The sequence below is a fragment of the Pyxicephalus adspersus genome, chromosome 12, assembly GCF_032062135.1.
Source record: "Pyxicephalus adspersus chromosome 12, UCB_Pads_2.0, whole genome shotgun sequence".
Classification (NCBI taxonomy): Eukaryota; Metazoa; Chordata; class Amphibia; order Anura; family Pyxicephalidae; genus Pyxicephalus; species Pyxicephalus adspersus.
Genome location: NC_092869.1, coordinates 11671280 through 11690516, shown reverse-complemented (window position 1 = coordinate 11690516; position 19237 = coordinate 11671280). Strand labels below are relative to the sequence as shown.

At 37.5% G+C, this 19237-nt stretch overlaps 2 protein-coding genes across 2 annotated transcripts; one reads left to right on the top strand and one right to left on the bottom strand.

The window, feature by feature from the left end:
* The first annotated feature begins 4578 nt into the window (after nucleotides 1–4578).
* On the top strand, nucleotides 4579–9013 carry SRP14 (signal recognition particle 14). Its single transcript, XM_072428533.1, has 5 exons — nucleotides 4579–4700; nucleotides 5005–5077; nucleotides 7171–7283; nucleotides 7366–7398; nucleotides 8047–9013. Exons 1-5 carry the CDS (start codon nucleotides 4677–4679, stop codon nucleotides 8134–8136), a joined length of 333 nt encoding a protein of 110 aa, XP_072284634.1. The 5' UTR covers nucleotides 4579–4676; the 3' UTR covers nucleotides 8137–9013.
* A 2556-nt stretch (nucleotides 9014–11569) lies between these two features.
* Nucleotides 11570–18780, bottom strand: LOC140342371 (cytoglobin-1-like). Its single transcript, XM_072428532.1, has 5 exons — nucleotides 18138–18780; nucleotides 16696–16803; nucleotides 15701–15821; nucleotides 14138–14218; nucleotides 11570–13413 (listed from the first exon to the last, which is right to left on the bottom strand). Exons 1-5 carry the CDS (start codon nucleotides 18311–18313, stop codon nucleotides 13321–13323), a joined length of 579 nt encoding a protein of 192 aa, XP_072284633.1. The 5' UTR covers nucleotides 18314–18780; the 3' UTR covers nucleotides 11570–13320.
* Nucleotides 18781–19237: the final 457 nt, after the last annotated feature.

Here is a 19237-nt window from a genome sequence, read left to right as displayed (position 1 = left end):
GCTCTAAGTTATAGCTTACTGCTGAAGCTGTTGCATGTATTATTTGTGAATCAATATATCATATCCTACCTTCTTCAAAACCCACCCTCGAAAAAAGAGCACTGGCATAATAAAAACTGGCTTTGCCAAGTGGCATTGGACTTGAAACCATGCGGGCGCCATCAGATGGAAGCTCAATAAGCCACAGCCTAAAAAAAGCCTGGAGATCTATAAGGAACCCCAGGATGCCATATCGCCTTGCCTAAAATATCTAAATGACAAAGGTACTGAAAAAAACTAATGGAATGGTAAAGAGGCTAAGTATGGCAAGGAAACGCACTTACTCATTTTAGGTGTTTCTTATAACTCAATACAAAGGAGATAGGGCTAGGACAGCGTAGAGTCACATCCATAGCAGTCTATCACAGTCACAATAGTTGCTTTTTCTCGTGTGACCTTGGGTCTTGGGTCTACAATGAGCCAATGAGAACATATATACTGGATTGGGTCTCCCTTAATGTAACAGTCCTGAATTTTTGCAACAGTGGAATCCTCTTCTTAAATTTCTTGTCTATAAGCCCCATTCTGCTGAAGCTTTTTCACTTGAAGCCAGACTCTTTCACCACTGAGAACAAAATTCCACTATTTGGGTAAATAAGTCTTTATGCCCCAGCCTAATCAGGTCCTGAAAGCCTAACCAGGTCCACACGGTCTTCCTTGTTCCTTCTGATTCCTTTAGCATTACATGGTGAGGAACCCCCCTCACATTAGATTTATATTTATTTAACAGAAACCTTGTCATAGACCCATACAGTAATGCACCTCCTCTGTGACAAAATATAGCTAACCATCACTGTTTCTAGTCTAGATTACAGTAGTAAGGGGCATTGCTATTCTAGAATTGTGCTACACCTTTTCTTTGTAATTCCACCTCTGCACTATATCTAAATGTATTTACCAAAGTATACTGCTGCTGTAAATTATATCATGCAGACTTATAAATGGGTCCAATTAAATTTAAATAAAGAAACTGTTTTTCCGCAAAGCATTTGCATGTAGTATAGCTCTGTTAATCATAAGAGATATGAAGTGGCAGCGTATATTTAAAGTTCCAATATTGTCAGCATGATCATTCACCAGAGGCCCTTTGGCCTTAAAAGCTCTTTGTATACACACATAGAGAATATTGTAAGTTACATTAGTGTATAGAGGGCCTGGAGGAAGCTGCTTCCTGTTTTCTAGATCCTCAGTGTTGCTGAACAATGAGGGGAAGAAAAGCTGTGTGTTGTAGAATGAAATGTCTGGGATTTAGGGAAATTAGTTTTTTTTTCATTTCCACAAACAGGCTCAGACTAATCCCATGGGAGGTGCACAATAAACCAACTTATAAAGGCCCGTAAGGATGCACTGCAGACATTTTATATTTTAAAACTAGGTATCTAAGAGAAAATAATGATACCAAGAGCCTGATGAATTGTCCTAGGCTAGAAGCCAGGCACATTACCCCGTGGCAGATAATAACGTGGCATGCATACTATACCTCACCGAAAATGTGTGCATACAAATTAGTATTGAAGATGACCAGTAAATCATTTTGGTACAAATAGTGTGGTGGTCACTCTCAAGGTTTTTTGCAAATATGGGGGTCATCATTTCTATGCTGTCTAGGTGTTAATGTATTTGGTTACTGTCATTCTTTTGTGGTGTATATATGAATGTCGATCTATTTCATTCAGTCAGAAGTGAGGTTAGTATGTTGATCATTAAGTAGCTCTAGTGGTAGTTATGCCATGGCTAATAAGTATTTGCATGGCTGCAGTAAAGATCTTTCTCTGAATGTACCCATGACCAGTCCTTCGGCCTAGCATGCTAAAGTTGTGGTTAGTCCCTGTGTATAAAAGTGGTTGAACAGTTGGTGTAGTAATCATTGTCGTTTGTTGGTGATAGTGGCTCTTTGCCCAGAGGTGTCCCCAATCCCTGGGTGCAGCAGTGGTAAGTCTCTGTGTCCAGTGGCGATGGCTCCTAGGTCTAGTGAGTTTATTTCATCCATGTATGAATGAATGGGATGACACCCAATCAGTCTTTAATCTGTCTTTAAATTTAGTACCTGGCATATAGGCATGAGCGAGAATATTAAGTTCGATCTCACAAATTGGGCCTTACCGAAAATGTAAGCAAGAACGGCCTTCTGATTCGCTGAGAGGTCAAGCTCTCTCCAAACCTCTGCGATCCCTGGGTACTAGAGGTTAATTACCGGGGATCGCAAACAGGAGGATTCCCAGGGCTAAATGCAGCTCTGGGAATCCTCCTGTTTTAATTTCCTCTTAGTTTCGTTTTGCCGAAATTTCGCGGAACCATTGGAAGTTCAAGGAAATTTTCACAAGAATACCAGAGGCATTCCTGCTCATCCCTACTGGCATATCTGTGTGGGAAATTGTGGCCAGTCTCTGGGACTAGCGGTATTAAGTACATGGGTATTGTGGATGGTAATCCTTGATTGTAATGTTGGAAATTCCCAGTGTTTAATGGCAGAAATTTGTTGAGTTCAGCAATGGTTTTTCACCTTAGGTCAGTATAGGTGTTTAATGGACCTCAGTATCCCAATGATCAGAAAAGTGGTTTGTCTGTTTATAGCAGCACTATAACCACTTAATACTCTTGTTAATTCAAGAAATGATACCTACATACAGCAGATTATTATAAATAATAATATACCTATATACAGCAGATGCCTACAAAATGTATACCAAAAGAGTATTTTTAATATTTGTAGATGCATTGGGTCTGACTTTTTTTATTGCAATATTGGTTTTGTGTAATCAATATAATCTTTATACATGACACAACAAAATATTCCCTGAACAACAGAGACCTCTATTGGTGAAAACACATTTACAGTTCCACTTCCTACTTGCTATAATATGCAAACTTTATCTGATGTCAAACCTGAGCAATGGGGCTGTTATAGAACTTTTTGCAAAGGTGCCACTCAAGTGATATTTTTACATTTACGCATGATATTTTTACATTTAAACATCACGCATGAAAACGACAAATAGGTAAGTGTAATTAGAGTTTTGCCTTTGTTATCTTATTAACACTTGATGCACAAAGTTTTTTTCATGATATAGGAAGAAGAAAAACTATATTCACGCAATGTATTATGAAAATGTACAAAAATATACAAAAAATGGCACTCCCACCCAGCCTGGTATTTTTACTTGTAACCACACGCCAAGGAACCAGAGTGCACAAGGCTTCTTGCCGTACTAACAGCAGCCTACTTACTCTTCAGCAATGGGAGGATGCTTTAAAAAAAAGGACCCCACTCCAAAAGAAACAGTTGGGATGTTTTAGCATTTTTGATACCCATAATGCCTAAAAGGTAGTGTGGCCAATGTGAGATCTTATGTGCAAACTGCATATGAATCCATCTGGCCTCAAAACTTTAGACAAAGCCCCTTTTTTCTGAGAACCTAAGAACTTTGAGCATCTCTAAGGGGGAACACACTTTAGGATTAGTCCAAATAGACTGTTTTCCCATTTAAGTGCCCATGTTTTAAATTCCCATGCATTTCAATGGACCATAGCCAGAACAGTTGTAGGAAACCTATAAATGGTTATCATTGCTTCTATTGAAATCAACGGGGGCATTTGCAAGCATTTACTTTATAAGCGTTTCAAAATGATTTCACTGAAAACAAATGGAAGAGTTTACAGGCAGTGGTCTCCCCAGCTTCTTTTAGCCGGGCGCACCACCCAGCACTTTCTAGTCACCCACTCTTACAAAAGCCCGTAAAAGCATTTTGGTTTTTCTAAACTTCTTGTAACATTTACATATGGACACTGCATAGGATTACTTCTTTTGTTTTATACATACTTGCTTTATTTTTGTTTTTCTTTTTATAATAAATAAATGAAACACAGATAATTTGGCATCTTCTGTATGTAGTGTATGTATCAATAAGTTATTTTATGTATATATACATGCTGAGATTAAATATCAACTGTGCTTTATTTATCTATTTGTTACCACAGTATTGACGTTTGCCCATTTGTTGCCATGTATTGTCACAATGGTCTGTTTATTGTTTATTTATTGTTACGATTGCCTATTGTATTTCTATGACAAGAAGTTTGTTACCCAAATATTCCAGGGAAGTGGAACTGTAAATGTGTTTACAATTCCCTATATATTATGCTTGTCATATAATTTTCAACCACTTTTTAATGTACAGTGCTGCGTAATATGTTGGTGCTATAATATTCCTGTTTATTAATATTATTCATATTAATAATAATAATAATAATAATAATAAATAGTGTAATATATTCTCAATAAAGACTGAAGAGTCACAAACTTCCAGGGTATAGTTGTTTTATTTTTGGCTTTTTTTTTTTTATTCACAACTTTAAACAATGTTGACGTTTGGATACTGATAAAGAATAAAGTTGTAAAAAATATAGTCAGTCAGAAAGAAAGAAAGGTGAACGTGGGGCAGTTTTTATAGGATTTTGAAGGCGCGCGTTTTATATTTAGCTGGCCAGCAGGTGACGCTGCAGAAGCATCTTTACAACAAAGTCGTCACTCTATGGTTGAACGCTCTATAACCCGGAAAGATCGATGACTACCGCTGTGCTGTACTTCCTGTTGACGTATTTCCGGCGTCTTGTGCTGATCTCAGCTTTGAGAGAAAATGGTTCTTCTGGAGAGTGAGCAGGTAAGGAACACATATGGGAGGCAGATATGAATGGGAGGGTCCGAAAAGGGAGCAGTAACTATTTGGGGAGGCTGGGCTGTAGTGGATGTGAAGGAGACTGTACTTGGGGTTGGAGGGCCATGGTGATGAAATCAATGGGCAATGTGCTATATCTTGTGTATGTGAGCTCACAGCTGACCCTTCACCTTCCATATTATGTAGTATAGACCTTCCGTAATCTGTAATATAGACCTACCAATCACAGCTGTGTGTATGTCACTCTGTTCCTGTAGTAATAATCTCTGCTTTTATTATATCCTTCCAGTTTCTGACTGAACTGACACGATTATTCCAGAAGTGTCGCACATCGGGAAGTGTGTTCATAACACTAAAGAAATGTAAGTACGCTCCCATAGCAGTGGTTGGTCTGCGAGAAAAGTTTGGTGATCTGCGCCTCTGTTTGGTGCGCCTCCCAGTGGGGTCTGGAGAAGCATGCACCGGCCAGAGCTGCAGACCATGTCCCCTGTATGTATTGCAGGCTGAGAGCGGTGGCTTGGTTGTGTCTCTGAGCCTGCGATGGGAGAGTGGGCGAGTTCTGGCATTATGACATCACTCTGGGGGAAGTTTCTTCCTCTTTGAGTGACACACGGCTCCACGTGCATGCACAGTCCGGAATCCATAAATTTAGTGGTCCGTCTGGTCCAAAAGGTTGGTGACCACTGTCCTATAACGCATATCTCAGGGTATTATTACCTTTGTATGGAAACCCAAGAACAGGAATATCACAGTTTTACTGTCTGAAGGTGTGGTAGCTGCATTCGTTTAATCTATGATCTTGTTCATTTAAAACAGAAGTAAACAAAAAATACAAACTCGCCTTTACTTTCACAGATTTCTTGATCCTTCCAGAGGTTTCCTGGATCGGGTCCTGTGTTGTTCTGGAACCCTTCTTCAGCAGAGCACTGCCATTTTTTCCCCTTCTTCTGCCTATGTCACCTGATCTCGCCCTGTGCAGGTGTGAGATTGGTTGAAGTAAGCTGTGATAATGGGGGGAGGGGTGCTGATATCACTGTGCATGCCTTAAAAAAAAATGCTCCTTCTGTGCATGCCTGAGATCAGAAAGCCAGAAGCCTCCTGGGATGCATGACATAGGTATCCCATGAGGCTCTGCGCTCCCATCCTGTCCTTTAAAAGTGGTCTTTTTTTTAGTAATCATGCCTAAAATAAAGGTAATTTTTACCTTACATAAAAGGTTTGTAACCTAAACATTTTTAGTCCTCCTGATGTACACAGTATGGGGGAGGAGGGGCCACCATGCCAAGTTACCTGGTAACACTGACATTGATCAGAGAATATGTGAATGCTCCAAGATAATTAGGTATTTTAAACTTTTCAAACATATAGCAATAAAAACTTTCAAACTTTAATGAAAGATTGTTTCCAGTGACAATCATCTGACGTATGTTCTTGGCTTAAGATAAATCTGCAATCCTGAACTGCAACCACAACAGAAATGGAAAGCTGTAACTCCGCTTTAAATGCCTAAAATATATAGAAATGATAAAATGGTATAGAAACTGAGCATCAGTGGGTAAACACAATCATGTTCAAGAATAATTTAAATAAATGGATCAACATTTGGAAGTACTTGTTCAACTTGGGCTCATCAAAATAAATGACATGCATAAACTTGCCCGCCCTCTGATAGTAACCATCACTGTCTTTGTTGTAGTGCCAGGCTCTAACCCCATGTAAGCACCATGTGGCATGGTGTTGGAGAAGGAAATGGTTAGCCCAGTGTAAGCTCCATCACATGTGACATTTTTAGGTCTGGTAAATATCTGCTTACTCACCTCTGCATTCTTGGAGGAGGTCACATGCTCTGGTGTTCTATAAAAGGATTTTATTTGGCATTCCTGGATATATAATATTGAAATTGTTTGCCTTGCAATTCACTTGTTCTAGTTTTGTTAGTCACACCACATTACATTGCAAGTGTGCAGTGTGATATAAATCCTTGTTCAGAAATGTAGGAGATAACTGCTGAGAGAACATTTATTGCTCCCTGGCCGGGAGCTTAGCACCTCAAACATATGAGTAAAGGAAATCTGTTGTTGGATGATTTTAAACATAGAAGATGCTTCCTATGATATAAGGCTGCCAGTGGGGAATTCTATCTGAAAATGCTACTTGCTTGGCTTTAATGCTAAACCCTGCTGTACATGCAAATAAGTACTTTTCCCTTTCCCTACCAACTTTTTTTTTTTTTTTTTTTTTTTAAATTATTATTACTCTGAGACTCTCTAGTATGGCAGCCAGTGGTTCAGTTTATCATCCAAAAAATATTTTTAGATTGCCTACTAATTTATGGAAAACCTCCTCAATTTAGGGCTTTGAAGTCTTCTAAAACTGATTTTTAGATGGTCTATTCCATTAAATGAACACATTTTTGATAACAGAAATGTTTTGTCCTTTCTATGTTCTTCTACAGATGATGGCCGGACAAAACCATTCCCCAGTAAGGGCCATTCAGAAAGTTTTGAACCAGCTGATAACAAATGCCTTTTGAGAGCTACAGATGGAAAGAAAAAAATCAGCACAGTGGTAGGTGGACTAGCAAATTGGCATGGTGTGTGGCCTCCTTTGTCAGACCTTCTCACACAATTCTTTCTTCTGTTTCCAACAGGTCAGTTCTAAAGACGTAAACAAGTTCCAGATGGTAAGTACTTGTATAAGTGGAGTAAAAAGAACAATTTCAGGCTACAAAGTTTGATATATCCCTTACAGACACATTTTTGTGCGGGACGGTAATATGAGCTTTATTTTTTTTTTAGAGTTTGGAGATTTGGAGGTGATCTTGCTGTATAATGTTTTAGCAAAGCATATCTTGATTTTACTTTCTTTAGATTAAAGTACATGTATGAAATACATACTTCAAGCACACATCTAGGACCATACTGCTCTGTGCCAGGTCATGGGACCTTCTCCATACCTGGGGACAGTACAATTAAAGTAGTGCAATCAGCTTTTCAAGAGGATGTGGACCCGGCTCTTGTCTTTTAGTGAGATTTTTGACTCGCTGTAAATTCTATTACTCTGAGCATTCTAGTACATGTATAGGCCCCATAAATGTATCTCTTTAGTGATTGAGTAAAGCTTAAAATGTATGTAAACCCTTACCAAAACTGAACTTGTTTTCTTGTTTGGGTCCTAATTATCTTCTTTTAAATATGTTTTGTAACCTGAATACTACCTGTGCTGTGTCTGCACCTGCTGACAGTTATTTGTTATCATTAGCTCTTGCTATATACTACAGATCACCTCCTCCTTTGACATTTAAAGTTGAACTTTTTTTTTTTCTTAACAGGCTTATTCCAATTTACTACGAGCAAACATGGATGGACTGAAAAAGAAGGATAAGAAGAGTAAAACAAAGAAGAGCAGTGCTGCTCAGTAACAGACATGGACACTTGAATATTTAACATTGCCTGGAGTTGTGGGAAACATTTAATGGCAAGAGCTGACACCCAGATATACCTGGAAGATTCATAAAGGCTCTTTCCATAAGGTGCTTTGCTGCTGCCTGTATTTTGTTTTTGTTTTTTTATTAGTTTTTTTTTTTAATAATTGGAAGATATTGTCATTAGAAATACTGTACAGTTTATCCAGTATAGACAAGTTTTTTGTTTTTTTTTGTTTTTTTTTTATAAATAATAATGTGGTCATGAATTATGAGACCATCAGAAGGGTGACTGAGCTACATTACTGAATAAACTGATTTTTTTTTTTTTTTTTTTTTTTTTTTTTTTTTTTAACACAATGGTGAGTGGAAATACTTGGTTTGCTGATAAATATTTTGACCTAGTATGTGGCACTGTGTTTGGGGTATAAACTGTCATTCTTTTTTTCAGTGCTTAGGGATGACTTTTCATACATCACAGCACATGTGTGACATGGTGGTGCAGCTTTCTGATTAATTCATAGCGCAGCGAATTGCTGGCACAATAGTGAAATGTCACCTGTATGCTGGTTTATACAAGCCATGGCCTGCTGTGATATGGACTGTGCAGACACATATGATGTTTCATACAGGAACATTTCATTGTCTGCTTCCCCCTTTATATTAAAATGATCTGCTTTTGGTTATTTTCTACAGTTCCACTGTAGCCAACACTAGAAGACTGCCTTGGACATGATGGCTCAAATTGTTCTTGGTTCTCCTTTTTAATTTTTTCAAAGTGTTTTTTTTTCCCCCCATTGCATTGTAAATGTATAACCCTGAAAAAGTAAAACCTTTGAATATGGAAGAATTAAAAGTGACCTTTACTCTTAAAGCTCTAATGTGTTGTTTTGTATTAGGAAACTTTTTTTGGACCTTTTTTTTGCATTTTTGGATTCAACCTTTGGTGCACCTTTGTCATCTGGACAGTTTTACAGTATATACAGTTAGGAGCACAAAGATCCCCTTGCAGTCTAGAAATGTGTGTATGGAAATTTCAAATGTAATCTTTTTCTTTTTTATGTAATAAAACTATATGCAGGATATGGTTCCCTTACCAGCTATACTTACACGACTACCTACAGGGATATAAAACTTATTCAAATGCAAAGGCTAAGCTAGGACTTTGTAAGGATATGTGTTCATATAATATAGTGCATTTACTATAATAAAACCTTCAACTAATACTTTTGGAGAAAAAAAAGAACATCTAGTACACAATTTTTTTTTTTTTTGTAATTAAAATTGTTTATTGTACAAGCTTGTAGTTTAGCCAGAGAAAAGCGAAAAACCATAATAGAGCAGATGAGTAGATCTCTCTGGGTAGCTGGTGCAGAACAAGGCCCATGATAAACTGCAATGCTTTTTGTACCACTGGTCTAATAGGGTGGTTGTTGGTAATGACAAAACCAAGAGCTCACAGCTTGTCCTTGTAGAATATTATATATGGATAAGGACCGGAATGTTGAAAGGTTTTTCAGCTCATTAGCCATATCTATGTTCTGGCTTCCAAGCTTGTCTTTAATCTCATTCTCCAACCCATTGAGCCAGTGAGGAGGATAGGGTGCAGCATGAAATGACTTGTTGATTTCAGTCATTTCTTTCTAAAAGCACGGAAATATTTCTGCAGTCTTTGTATTCAAGGCCTTCATAAAACTCTTTATTCTGGCTCCTGTGTTGACTTCTTGACATTCATCTTGGTGTCTGTTCTGCCTCTATCTTGCAAATCCTTGAATTTATTTCTTTTTCATCTACATAATTGAATTTGTCAAAGGTTTGCCATGGTAGAATCTCTGTGGTTTCTATGATGGCTGCTTTCTTTTTTTTTTTTTCCAGGCTGGGAGATTTAGGTCCTACAGATGTCCTTTCTTCTAAGGTGTTCCAGACATGGTTAATGTTAAAAGCTATTTGCATCATTTTGTCCAGCACTGTTTTCTGCCAAGTAGTCTACCTAACTATGGGCAGCAAGTTCCATACCATTAAACAGCCGGTGAATCATTTTTATGTTTCTCTACCATCTTATCTCTGTTGTTTTGGGTCGGCTCTTTCTTTCCTTAAAGTTCTGGGTGTATCATTAGAAGCTTCCTCTCTCTATCCAAAGTCAGGAAATCTGGTATCAGACTTGACATCTTTTTTGTCAAACACAGAATAATTCAGAATGGTAGGGGTTTTAGAGCTAGAAAAGCACATCCTGATTTTGATCTGGAAATGTTAATATTTTGTTTTCCCCACTTTATCCAGTTTAAATGTAATGTTCTTAAGGTTTGCTATTAAGTCTGTATCTCTAAAAGAGGTACCAATCTCAGGAAGGTCAATTCTATGAAATGTAAATCTTCATCAGCCAGCATCATGTATAATGTTGCTGATTATAGTGTGTAGTGAACTAGGACCTTCTGGCTGGGCTGAGAAATCTACACTGGGCGTTTGGATAGGTGAAGTCTATTGGTAACCGCTTTGTCATCCAGCTTTTGGCCTAGTGTTATTATTCCATTTACACATCCTCCTTCTAGTTAGAACCCCAAATAAAAAGGACAGGGGCTGGAAAAGGATGGAAGTAATGTGAACAGGAGGAATAGGAAGAGGTGAGCTGCAGGGCCATCTTGACCACACTGGCAAGGAGAGGGCCAAACTGAAATGTGTGAGTCTGCTGATTGCTGATCCCTAAGGTTGGCCTGTATCTCAGATTACAGCATTCTTGTTACCTTCCAGACTATTGCTGCTGTAATCTCCATCATTATATTTCCCTTTGTTGTGTGCAGCACTGTAAATTTTGCATCCTTTCTTGACATTTTCACTTCCATAGTTCTATGTCCATGCTCACCATCCCAGGTCTTTACCCAGTCAAGAAGCCAATGTGAGCACTAATGTTATTCTGAATTTAAAAAGAAGAAACTGAAGAGGGGAACACAGCAGCTATCCCTTTTGTTGTTGCTCCTCACTGAAACGATAATTGTCAAAAAAGATCCCCCATAGAGGTGGCTTCTATTGAATATGGATAAACTCTGGCTTTGCATGAGTGGAGAATTAAGTGGAGCTGTGATCATTGGTGCATGCCTCAGATACAGACCCCATCCATGTGCAGGACTTGAATACAGACACATTTTTTTGGCCAAAAAAACAGGTAAGAATTTAAAAAGAGCCTATTACTAAAATTATATGGCAGGGTACATCTGAACCTGGGTTTCCTTGGATCTTATACTCCCAACTAATTTAACTTCTACATCACGTCTCCATAGCCTACTAAGGCAAATGTGTTTCAATATTGTTTTTAAGAACTGATAATGCAGATGATCCTGCATATGTTCGGCTAACCTTTGTGTGCACCTAAAACGAGCAATGTACTGTCAGAAGAGTTACAGTATTAAGTAATTAGAAAACGATCTCACAGACATTATTTGACATTGTTCAAACTTTAATTATGAAATAGAAAAGACCTAGGTAATAATAGGTGAACCCTTACATATAGTAAATCTTTTTTGTCAAGAACCTTAAAAAAACACTTTCTGAATCTGCTTAGCTGAACTGTGCATTGGTTAGGTAATACTGGTTAATTTCATGTCCATTTAGTTGCCTGAATATCCTTCAAACTACCCAACAGCATTTCTTAGGGATTAGGATTGACATTCTGATTTGGTAATTCAAAACATATTCATTTTCCTACAATGCCCATGGTCTTGTTAAGTTGTTCCTGTGTAACTCGTCACAATCAGGTATACTACATTTTTTTTTTCTGTACATTTCCTGAATTGATCACTAGTAAACAATGCAGCCAATGATGTTCAAAATATTGTCATTTTAATTCTTCCTTAGATTTCAGGTATTAAAGCCAAGATTTGAGAAGAAGATCTGTGCCCACAGCTGACATTACTTCCTAAAATGACAGAGCACTTGTCTAGAATGTCACTGCTGTGTATGGATATTAGGTTTATTACCTAAATAGGTTAGGTTCAAACAACTAATGTTTTGAGGTTCAAAGAGGGGTATGGCCATGTGAAAAAGTATGTAACTTTAATAAATGATGTTGAACTATTGAACAACAGATGTAATAAACACATACTTTTGTTTATCAACCTTTTAATGCCCACTGCCCCTCAATATGTAACACTATAAGTTGTAGATCCCCCACCATCTGTGTATATGCAAACTCTTTACCATGATAGATTAAGTATGTGATTATGATCTGAATAGGGGATGTATTGCACTTGTCTGTAGAATAATTTTACATTAAGTGCATTTGTGTATGCTTGCATTTCTAAAACTATAGTATTCAAATACCTAATTAATTATAAAAATAATAATATATTTGCAAATTCAATCTACTTTTCCTTGGGTATTCTAGAATGAGTGGCAGCCTTTTGTACATCACCTGTGAACCCATAAACCTGTGAAATGTAGTAATCGCATATAAATCTTCTTTTGTATCACAACCTATTTGATTTGTATAAAGTATAGGAGTATACTATACATTAATAAAAAAATTAACATTCATCTTCTAATTTGCCTCCAAAAGCCTGTCTATCCTTTCACCCTACAAATTTACTATAACTCAGGCTAGGTAATCTAGAATACCACTAAGGATAAAAGATGGGAACCCCACTTGTTACTCACCCCTTCGCTTTCACTATCAGTTCAATTAAACTGAACTGACTAAATGCTTGAGGAACCCCTAGCAACCTCTGGAAGAACTCTAGGGTTCCACTGAACTGTAGTTGGTAAACACTGTCTTAACAAATGACTTTCATTCTGCTCTCTTGAAAATCCATAGTTTTTTGTGACACAGGACAACAGCATTATGGGTACAATGGAAATTAATCTATCAAATAAATATTCATTATAAATAGTTAAAAAATACAAAACAACAATGTAAAAATGTGCTAAAATATTACTACAAAAATGTGTAGAAAATAATAAACAGCAGGACTCAAAATGCACATTTTTACAGAAATCTAAAAGATTTGAAAATGTTCACAAACTTCTGAAAAATGTATGAGTGGTCATGGTAAAGTAAAAACAAATACAGATACAGCACATACGTCTGTCAATCATGATACCAACGTAAAGTGTTGTGACTGAGTAGGATATTAGTTCTATCTTCACTTCTTTACATTAGGCTGAAATGACTACTCAGGTCTAACCAGTCTCCTATACTGTACGTGTGACACTCTTCTTTCCAGCACTTCTTTCTTCCTCATCATATCCTCTTTTCATCATTGCACAGATATAAGCGAACAGATTCTGATGAATAAAAACATGACAAACTATTTTGGAATCTAGGAAAATCAAGACACATTAGCTACAGACTGATAATGGCCAGTACTATAGGTAAAACTTTTTTCCTTTTCTTTTTAATACGTTTTAGATGTACCGGCTGCATTTCTTTTCTTTAAGGATCTGTACCTTTTATTTCTCCCAGTGATCCTGCAAGTTACACACTACATTACTAATGTAACTGTGCTTACTCATTTTATTGTATCTGTGTGGAGAATTAGCATTGTCACCCCAGGATAGAACAAGTGTTAGGACTATAGAAAATGGTCCCTTTATAAATAGGCCTCATAGTACTTTCTAGATAATTAATTTATTTTCTTAAAATTAAGAAAATTATGTTTTGGATATAAATAAATGGCAAAAATAAAGCTTTTTAAACTTTTAGTTTTTGTGCCTTTTTTTATTTATGTAATTATGGTAAAGGGTTTAAAGTCATATGAATAAAACTTTATCAATGCATGTACCCCATGCCTAACTCTCCATTGCTTTTTTTTAATACATTTTTCACGTCAATTTCAGTCAGAAAAATGTAGGAATCCTATGTTGATTCACACATTCTCTAATTGAATCCAGCATGAAAAATGTGTACATTTTCCATAAAAGTTGGGTGAATTGTGGTTAAAAACATATAAATTGCTCCATACTGTAATGTCTGATTTTACCCAAAGTTTCATTGTAATGTAAAGCTAACCTTCCATGCATTCTCCAACTCTGTTGTCCATTTGTCTTTTAGAAGTGGGTGAATTGCAGACATAAATTCGGATACCACATACTGTAAAATATTAAAACAAATAATGTTTGAAATGAAAGCATTTAGTTAGGAAAATACAGAAATCTTTCATGGTATATAGAAAACATTTCATGATGGCAATGTTAATGTGTAAGTCAATAACAGGTTGCACACATAATTCTGTTCACTAAAATCTGAATACCTAAATAATAGTAATTCTGAAAATGTGAGTAGTAAAGCGTCTCTACCTCCCAATTCGTCAACTTCTGTTTTTTTTGACAGGTACTATGCCCCCTGAAAGGCACATTATATTCAGGTACTTCCTGTTGTTAATAAGACTGAATCTGCCCTTTTTAAGTCTTAATAAAGGCATTTATAGTGTACTTATTGTGATTTTTTTGTACAAAGTTAGACATGATTTAAGGAGCAGAGGAAAAGCTAATATAAATGAAATAGGAGAAGATAAAAATTTGATCTGTCCTTTGAACTGGATTAGCCTTTCATAATACCAGGTTTATTAATCCACCCTTTTCTAAGGGTATTGAAATTTACTTCTCCAAGCAAGCAGTCTTGGACAGGAAACAGGCAGAATCAGCAACAGTATATCCAACAAATAAAAACACCAGCACTGGTGTCACTGGTATCTGTGAGCAAAAAGGCTATAAAGTTCTAGCAGCCAATTGCAGGGCAGGATAAGGTCAGGGATTAATCTGCTCCTAAAATCCGCTGTAGCTGTGCACATCCCCAGAGAATGTGCTGGGGATGCTGAGAAGGTGAATCACATACTGCACGGCTAAAGGGAAACAGGAGTTACTGTGAACGGCTGATCACATAGCAGACAACTCATTTTTTGTTCTTTTTGCTGCTGCAAGAGACACTGCCAGAGAGAATAAACAGGGTGTCAAACTGCGGTGGCGCACAGCACAGGATCGTTAGCCAGATAAGCTTCTGCTAACAACCCTGTTTTCTGTAGCTGAATGGGTTCAATGGTTTTAATAATGCAGAAATCAGTGGTGTAAAAATCAAATTGACCCCAAATCCTGGCTATCCCGAGTCATTAACAAGAATGCAGGCCCAGCATCAATGACTATACGAGAGTAACGAGAGTACAACTAGATAGTACTTCTATCAGAAGAAAGGCATGATCTTCCACAAAGCATTGTAAGCAAATGAGCATTCTTTAAGGTCTTTCCTGCATTGCTTTTGCACGAAAAAGTGAGCAGGCTGACACCTCTTTAATGTCTTTCTGCCTGAGCCTACAACAACTCCGGACATCTATAGAAGACCATGTGGGCTGTAGCTTGCAATTTTTTTTTTTTCCTAGTATACTGTATGTGTGTATATACAAATACCATTTAGAGGCTGACAAGCTAACAGCATTGTGCTGTGACATGGGGTGTTATTTCTTATTCTTTAGGCACCAACCTGTTGCATTGGCTATGCTAGGACAGTATTTGTACTATTAGTAATTATGCAGCTGACCAGAATATTTCTAGCAATCAATCAGCATCAAAGTGCCTCTACCTGATAATATTTTGGAGGTGCATGATATCTGTAATGACTTCTTCCAAGCTCCAGTGCCAGTTCTTGAAGACGGATAGAATTATCAATCCGAGCAATACTTTTCTCCACAAATGACAGGACCCTGAGATAAAAGGACAGAATTAGACATAGTACATTCTACAGATCCCAATATTGTGTTTACACTAAAAGTAAGTATTGTGTACTTGTACTGAGAAGACCTTCCAAAAGTTTGACTCAAAGCCCAGGTATTAGGTGTAATTTTCAGTAAAATTCCTGCTACATTAATGCCCATCAGTTGCAAGCCATGCAGCTTCTGATGGGATTATCGCATTGCCTCCACTGCCTGTTTCTTTACCCTGGATACCCAAAGCATCAGTCCTGTTCTGACCTTGCTGCACTGCCTTCATCTACACATTGATGCCATTTACTATTAGTACAGAAAATTAAAATTATGCCACCTACATCCCAAATATTCACCATCACCCTCACTGACACTTTTATCCCCAATTTTCTACCTGATCATATCAAGATAGCCCTTACTTCCTGATTGCATAACTGAAGATCAGCCCAATTGCCAGGCATACAGCCAATGCCTTTATTGGACCAAAGCCCCGCTACTGTCAAAGGTGGGCCATTTGGTGGTGGTATTGGTATGGTATGTAACTGGCTTATTCTCTCAACAATGGTAATGTCTGGGTCTCGTGTATATGATTTTGCTTTGTGCTGCTCCCTAAGTCACCTCCCAAATAAAGTGACAGAACTCAATGGATGGGCAACCAGCTATGGAGCAGCAGGCACACAAAGTGCACAAAGCTAATATGGCTATGACACAAGATTATTACTGAATGTAGCTTCTGTCAATATATAAAATTATCATATTCTTAGTTTATAATGCCCAATAAAAGGTATATCTTTAAGTATGCCTTGTATAGTTGGACTATATATATTGAATGTAAAACACTTGCAGAATAACTATAGCCATAAATCACCCTTACCTCAATCCATGGGCTCTCAGGTCCTTACTGGTTATCAGTTCATGCAGGTCATCCACATTACGGAAAGGAATAAAGAAATCCTTACATTCAGGGTGTACTTCGAAGAGCCTGAAATAACATGACCACCATTTGTTAAAGCTGAAATGTAATCTGCTCATATTTTCTGTGGTTCCTTTCCTTTCTAACTTACTAATTCATTTATTACACTAAATATTCATGCTTAGAGTTACTTACTTACTTTTAAGTAAGCTATATACAGTAAGCTGTATATAGCTTACTTAAAAAAGGAAAGCTATAATAGCACCCACATGTGATATTGAGTTTTCATTACCATTGTGTCAGAATAGTGTAATTATGTCTTTGGAGGACACTGATTGTAACAATATGGTACCTACACCATCACCCACAAGGTGGCCTTTCATTTTCATAAAAGTCTGGCCACATGGTGCAACCAGCATAACTCCTCTTTTTTCGGAATATCAGCTTAACAGGGATGGAGTGGCAAGTCTCCATTAATCATGAGGCTCCATGATGCTTTGATAAAATCTAGAATTATCACTGGCAAATGCTGTGAAAGGGCCTTCCATAAAAGAGGCAAATCTTTCAACACTGTTAGTCCATTGGGGTGTAAGCATTCAGGAAGTGTTTGTTGGACCCTTTTACAATGAAACACCCTTTGTCCTGGTTAAACAATACCCTAATATTCTTCAATTAAAATAAATAATAGTCATAGTCATGGTTGTTTTCTTTGTTCAATGTCAGATTCTTTTTTACAACAAAATCTCACTTAGGAAAATATATATAAGGATGTACTGGTCCCTCTGCCTTCATTTTTCATCTTGGCTTGGGAATAGGGGGAATTCTTCTTGAAGAGGAAATGGTTTTAACAGTACTTTAGCACTCTGATTGTAAGCTCTTCATGGAAGGAGAGGACCCTTCCATGAAGAGCTTACAATCTAGAACGTACCCATATCCCCTTTCAGTGCCATATCATATGGTAGTCTCATGTCAGGCCCCCCTTTTCCAATAAAATACTAACCTGCATGTCTGATGATGATAAACACTTCTGTTTAAAAACCTTGCAAGATAAACATTATGGACAATGCAAAGCTCTACTCTCCTAAGCATACTGTAAATGTTTAGCATGCATTTACTATTCATGCCTAGAAATGTATATTTTCAAATGCATCTAGGAAATGATCCCATACAAAGAATGTTTCATATTCAATTGCTTCAGTGATCAATTTACAATATGCATGTGTCAAATAAATAACACGTTTAGGAAATCTTACCCAACCAATATGAATTATACAACCATACACATGTCCCCACAATTCAATCACTTTGTGAACTGTACATTCAGAATCCAAACTGTTCTGTTGGTTTACCCATTCAATGCCTAAAAAAACCTTTAAAATAAAGGAAGTAGATATTTGTCTTACCTGATAAATATAATAACTCCAATCTTAGCAATGTCCTGCTGGATTAGCTTCCAAGACTCAACAAGCAACTCATGCTGGTTTGGAGACAGATCTAGAGTGGGTACTAACTGTTCGGGTTCAGGGTGACTCTCAGAAGTTCTTGATGGCCTTCTTAGTCCTGATAAAATAGAACCCATCCCTTCACCTTTCAAGGATTCATCAAGCAAGCTTGCGTAATAAGCAAATGCATAATATTAGTCCTTTTTGTACAGGCCTGAAGGGATCTGCTACCTTCTTCTTTTAGGACTAAAGTCTTGCAATGTTGCTACTTAAACTGCCACCTTTGACTGGCACATGCACAGTTTTCAAGCCTTAGCTGATCTTAGAAGATTCTTATCTTCTGTGCACATGATGAGCCTCCAGCTGTGAGGAGAAGGAGGAGGCAGTCTGTGCCCAGTAGAGATACTCAGATGTTCTGTGTTTGTTTTGGCTTCAGGGAAAGAGAAGACGTGTTAATAAAACCCATTAATGATGGAGAGATGTGAGCAAGTCACCAAACTGTCACCCAGGCAAAAAATCTCTTCTTTGACAAAATCCATGTCACTCTTAAGGTCCGTAATATCTGTCACTTGCAGTACAAACAAAAGGAGAAGTCTTTCCCTGGTACTGTGAGTGAACAATTCTGCATTCTTTATTTATTGCTTATCTCGGCTCCAGTCAATAAACAATTTCCTGTGTACTGCTTGATTATATTCCTAATAAAATTAATAGATTTTTTCTGTAACAGAATAAAAAAAGAAAAAGGAAGCTTAAGGGCACATTTACTCCTATCCGCAGGGTGACAAGCATTTCCTGGTGTGTCCACACATGATGCATGGTTATGGGCTCTCCTCTATGTGCATCTCTGCCCAAAGTAAATACCTGTCCAATTGTTTTTCAACACATCCGAAAGTAATCTGCGTTCAATGGATTTATTACAAGGCCTTGAAACCCTTACAATGAACATCCCTTACTCCGGCCTTTGCAGCGCTAGGTCCTAGGTTCAAATCCCAGCCAGGACACTATCTGCATGGAGTTTGCAGGTTCTCCCCGTGTCTGTGTGGGTTTCCTCCGGGTACTCC

What these genes read in the sequence shown, in the direction of transcription:
- SRP14 (XM_072428533.1), top strand. Translation starts at nt 4,677, where the DNA reads ATGGTTCTTCTGGAGAGTGAGCAG. An exon ending in TTCTTCTGGAGAGTGAGCAG is followed by an intron (nt 4,701 to 5,004) that starts GTAAGGAACACA and finishes ATATCCTTCCAG; the next exon opens with TTTCTGACTGAACTGACACG. An exon ending in ACGTAAACAAGTTCCAGATG is followed by an intron (nt 7,399 to 8,046) that starts GTAAGTACTTGT and finishes TTTTCTTAACAG; the next exon opens with GCTTATTCCAATTTACTACG.
- LOC140342371 (XM_072428532.1), bottom strand. Translation starts at nt 18,313, where the DNA reads ATGGGTTCTATTTTATCAGGACTAAGAAGGCCATCAAGAACTTCTGAG. An exon ending in GGAGTTATTATATTTATCAG is followed by an intron (nt 16,804 to 18,137) that starts GTAAGACAAATA and finishes ATGTTATTTCAG; the next exon opens with GCTCTTCGAAGTACACCCTG. An exon ending in CACCTCCAAAATATTATCAG is followed by an intron (nt 14,219 to 15,700) that starts GTAGAGGCACTT and finishes AATATTTTACAG; the next exon opens with TATGTGGTATCCGAATTTAT.